Source organism: Penaeus vannamei, chromosome 23 (assembly GCF_042767895.1).
Source record: "Penaeus vannamei isolate JL-2024 chromosome 23, ASM4276789v1, whole genome shotgun sequence".
Taxonomy (NCBI): domain Eukaryota; kingdom Metazoa; phylum Arthropoda; class Malacostraca; order Decapoda; family Penaeidae; genus Penaeus; species Penaeus vannamei.
This window is the reverse complement of record NC_091571.1, coordinates 3,373,968-3,378,967: the sequence shown is the minus strand read 5'-3', so window position 1 is coordinate 3,378,967 and position 5,000 is coordinate 3,373,968. Positions and strand designations below refer to the sequence as shown.

The following is a 5,000-nucleotide window of genomic DNA, read 5'->3' as shown; positions in this document are numbered from 1 at the left end:
CTTGTTAGTGTCGGGCTGGGGCAGACTTAAAGGAAGACACATAAACCCTTGACGGTGCTCCTGCGGGCGCACCCGACCAAGGCTCTACTACCTTGGCCTAAGCCTTACCTTGGTGAGTTGATGGAGGGAGGTCATGCGAAGCCCTAAGCGGTGACCCGACATGACCTCGGCGCCTGAGAACATGCAAGTAACGCGTGCGTGTCTTTCCAGATGGCAGACGCGGCGTCGCTGAGGGGGCGACCGCCCGCCCTGGCGCCGCGCCTCGGCCCGCCCCCGCCCCCGCCGGCGTCGGGAGCCGTGCTGGCGGGGCGGCGGCCGGGCGCGGGCGGCGTGGAGGCGCTCATGTGCCCCGTCTGCCGCTTCACCACCTCGTGCAACCTCGTTCTGGGCCAGCACATGCGGCGCCACGCGGGCGGGTACCCGTTCCTGTGCCCGCACTGCGACTACCGCACCCACCGCAGCCACGACCTGAAGAAGCACCTGCGGACGCACACGGGCGAGAAGCCCTACCACTGCACCTACTGCCCCTACCAGACCAGCGACCCCAGCAACCTGTCGGCGCACCTCAAGGCCAGGCACGCCATGGTCCGGCTGGAGGACCACCTGCCGCTCTGAGAGGACCACCTGCCGTTTGAGAGGGCCGCCCGCCGCTCGAAGGACCACCTGCCACTCTGCAAGGGCCACCCACCGCTCGAGAGGGCCGCCTGCCTTTTGAGAGAGCCATCTGCCGCTCTGAACCTTGCCGCTTGCAGACGGAGAGCAGACCTGCGTGACTCACTGTCATCAATGGCATGCACAGAGAGACAAAAACAGAAAAAAAAACACATACAAACACAAACACGCAAACATGCACTCACACACTCACCCTCCCACAGTGGCACACACGTCAAACACCAGTACCAGTATACTAATATGCAATATACTTGTGAATTTCTGCTTTTATCTCACCCTCCCCCCTCCAGTGTATATATCATTCATTGTGTGACAAAACATTGTTTGGATCAATTTGAGCAGAGTTTATTTAATACTCATATATAGTGATTTTGAACGGACCGTAAAAGTGAATTGTATTGACATATTTTCACGGGGTTGGCATCACTGTTACATGACGGATATCTGGCAACGCTGAAAAGGTTTGTCAATGCATTTGTAGCAGAGAAAAAAAAATCAAGAAAATTGGTTTGCTTAATGAGAGATAAACGAAATAAAACTTCTTCATTCGTTCCTCATGTGATGACGTAATTATTTATAAATATATATATAATCTGTATATATTTTCATTTTTGAGGAAGGATGCCAAGGGCCATATCCTGTGATTATTCTTGGATGCCATATTATTTTTGTAAAATAATCCTTGTGTTTGGAATGTTCATCGTGGATTAGGAATAAAGAGAACACTATTTTGTGTGGGTTTCATTATAATTCCTCCGTGGACACACACAAACATTTTATTTATTTCCTTCTATGTATTGTTCGTGTATATGAGGGTGTGAGTGTGACCCTGTGTTAGGTCTTGTGGTTGTGGAGATAGATGCGCGCGAGCACACGCTCCCCCCCCCCCTCTCTCTCTCTCTCACTCTTTCTCTCTCTCTCTCTCTCTCTCTCTTTCTCTCTCTCTCTCTCTTTCTTTTTTCTCTCTCTCTCTCTCTCTCTCTCTCTCTCTCTCTCTCTCTCTCTCTCTCTCGCAAGGATCGTTGTGCATGTGTGCGTATCAAGAAGAACAAAGGAAAAGATAAAAATTCACTTGCTCTAACAATTTGACGTCAATGCTAAATCCACCAAATCTATCACTGCCTTCCATCAAAACGGCTGTTGCTGGTGTCCCTGTCTGTGCTATTCTCGCCAACATCAGACGGTTGTGTTGTCAATTGCCTCGCTTAATCTGGCACTGTGCCATTCATTAGCGCTTCCCAGGAGACAAAAGCCCCTTTGAGTGTAACTTGATGGTGCCAGCTCACCAGGAGGAGCCGGGGGGGCGTGGCCGGCCCTCCGCCGTCGGGAGCGAGGGAGCAAGCCAGGGTCCCGCACGCAGCCTCCCGCAGGTGCCTTGCAAGGAACTCCAAGTAACGTAGGCGTGTCTTTGCAGATGTCGGAGGGCAGGGGGATGTTTGGCCTCGCGACGCCCTCTCTACCCAGCCAGCAGCAGCCTCCGCCCACGACCTCCTCGACCGCCGCCGCCGCCGCCCACCTCGCCTTCCCCGCCCACAACTGCGTGCTGTGCAGCTTCTCCACCCCGAGCAAGTCGGACCTCAGCCGCCACATGAAGCAACACACGGAGTACTCCCTGTTCGCGTGCCCCCACTGCGACTACCGGACGCGGCGGAGCAACGACCTCAAGAAGCACCTCAGGACCCATACGGGAGAGAAGCCCTACTGCTGCTCCTTCTGCGGCTACCGGACCAACACCACAAGCAACCTGAAGGCGCACGTCCGCACACGCCACGTGCCCTGACTCAGACCGCCGGGACCTCACTGACGCAACGCGCTCGGGTCTCCCTGGAACCGGTCCTGGGCTGAGAGAGAGGCCGGGACCGAGAGACCGGGCCGCAAGAATACCCGATTTCCAGCTCCACATGTGATTGGAAAGTGATTGTGTACTGATTAGGGGATCTGATGATTTCACACGGCATACTGATTGTCTTTGTAAAAAAAAATAAAGGATGGAAATCTCACTGAAATGCAGACCCTCGACCCGTCACTACTCGCCCTCACACAAATTAGTGAGAGAGAGAAGGAAGGAGTGAGAGAGAGCGACGGAAGGATAGAGTGAAAGAGGGAAGTGTAAAGTGAGAGAGAGAAGTAGGAGTGAGAGAGAGAAGTAGGAGTGAGAGACAGACAGACAGGCAGAGACAGACAGACAGACAAAAGAAGAGAGAGACAAGAAAAGAGAGCAAGAGAGAGAAAGAGAAAGACAAGAAAAGAGAGAGAAAGTGAGACAAGAAGAGAGAAAGAAAAAGAGAAAGAGAGAGAGAAAGAGAGACAAGAAGAGTGAGAGAGAAAGAATGAAGGAGAGAAAAAGAATGAAGAGCGAGAAAGAATGAGAGAAAGAAAGAATGCGAGAGAGAGAGATGAAAAAGAGAGATGAGATAGATAAATAAATAGATAGATAGATAGATAGAGAAAAAAATGAGAGCGAGAGAAAGAATGAGGGAGCCAGAGAGAATGAGGGAGCCAGAGAGATTGAGATAGAGATGGAAAAGAGAGAAATGAGAGAGAGAGAGAGAGAGAGAAAGATAGATAGAGAGAAAGATAGATAGATAGAGAGAAAGATAGATAGAGACACAGAGAGAGAGAGAGAGAAAGATAGATAGATGGAGAGAGAGAGAGAGAGGGAGATGAAGAAGAAGAGAGAGGGGGGGGAGGTGGACGGAGGGAGGAGATTACGAGAGCGAAACGCGAGTGTGAGAGTAGAACAACCTCTCGGAATGGAGAAATTATGTAAGACCAGGAGGCTGGGCTGGAAACTTACCCCGCGCTGCTCATCCCACTTTTTCTCGCTAAAGTATTTGGGAGTCGACAGCGTCCTGGGGGAGTGAGGCGAGGACACGTGGTCTAGGTCCGCATCAAGGATAAGGAGCCATTAGCATAAGGCGAGGGGGTTCGACCTGATCCGAGGGACGGCCTGATCCAGCTCGGGTCACGGGTCGAGGTTGCGTGGCTTTGACCTCTCAGCACGCAAGTCGCCATAGGGTATAAAGAGGCATGGTGGTGTGCCTTAGAGTGTAGGTCACGGGCACTGGGTCTGAATGGGTCACGTGGCTATAGGTCACTGGCACTGGGTTTGAATGGGCCACGTGGCTATAGGTCACTGGCACTGGGTCTGAATGGGTCACGTGGCTATAGGTCACTGGCACTGGGTCTGAATGGGTCACGTGGCTATAGGTCACTGGCACTGGGTCTGAATGGGCCATCGAGACATGGAGACAGTGTAATATTTCTTCCTGTACTTTTGTTGTGGTAGGATATATGTGTATATACGCCTCCTCCTCTTATGGGAAGTCACTTAGCTTCTCTGATCGCCTCCAGACAATTTGGAGTTCTTTAACAGTCCAAAAGAGGGTTCCCCAAGAGTGAGAGAGAGAGAGAGAGAGAGAGTGAGAGTGAGAGTGAGAGTGAGAGTGAGAGTGAGAGTGAGAGTGAGAGTGAGAGTGAGAGTGAGAGTGAGAGTGAGAGTGAGAGTGAGAGTGAGAGTGAGAGTGAGAGTGAGAGTGAGAGTGAGTGTGTGTGTGTGTGTGTGTGTGTGTGAGAGTGAGAGAAAGAAAGAAAGAGAAAGAGAAAGAGAAAGAGAGATGGAGTGACAAAACTTTTATGAAAAATTCCTTTACCTAAATACCTGTAAAGTAAATATCAAAGGCGTATTTTCTGAAAGATTCATCCAAATATTATGCAAGGTTTACGTTGCATTCCTGGCGGTCATGGCAACCACGCCTCAGGCCACCGTGGACAAAACGGGATGGGCGTGACGCAACGTGATGCAGCGCCGGAGAACGGGATCGGCAAACGTGACAGACCGTGATTGTCGGATCAGGTTCTTAAAATGTATGAAAAATATGGCAGTCACGGTGCAGATGAAAAAAAGAAGAAAAAGATAAAAAAAAAACGTAGTAAAACGGGATGAACGCAGCAAAGCGTAACAAAACGTAATAGGCTTTCTCAAACTTTGTTGTGTGACGGGAAGCCTGCTTATTCCCCGGCATCTCACGGTCCCTTCGAGTTTTGTTACGGTGCGTCACATTTAGTGCGCGTTTTATCAGGTTTTTGCCAAATTTTACATCGGTTCTCACGGCAGGCTAGGGTGCATGGTTACCGTTTCTTCGCGTTTAGTCCCGGCCGTTCCCGGCGTGTGACGGTTCACGGTCGGTCTTAATACGGTCTGTCCCGGCGCGGAAGGTCTTGGGAAGAGGTAAGAAGCCAGGCCCGGCAAGGAAGGTCACAGCAGGTCCATGTTACGGCACCGGAAAGGTCAGACCGCAGGAGGGTCCCCGGGCCTGCACCACCAC

The 5,000-nt window shown here is 51.5% G+C and overlaps 1 protein-coding gene across 4 annotated transcripts in view; it reads left to right on the top strand.

Moving 5' to 3' along the window:
* LOC113808290 (protein tramtrack, beta isoform) overlaps window positions 1-5,000 on the top strand; it is a 33,865-nt gene that overhangs the window by 14,729 nt on the left and 14,136 nt on the right. The window contains exon 5 of one of the 4 annotated variants that reach the window (XM_070137592.1): window positions 2,087-2,658. The exons of 2 other annotated variants lie outside the window; for them this stretch is intronic. In XM_070137592.1, coding sequence (XP_069993693.1) covers window positions 2,087-2,452 — 366 coding nt within the window. In that variant the 3' untranslated portion in view covers window positions 2,453-2,658. Of the gene's footprint in view, window positions 1-210; window positions 1,404-2,086; window positions 2,659-5,000 lie in introns of those variants that run through there. One more of the 4 variants, XM_070137591.1, reaches the window with a different exon arrangement.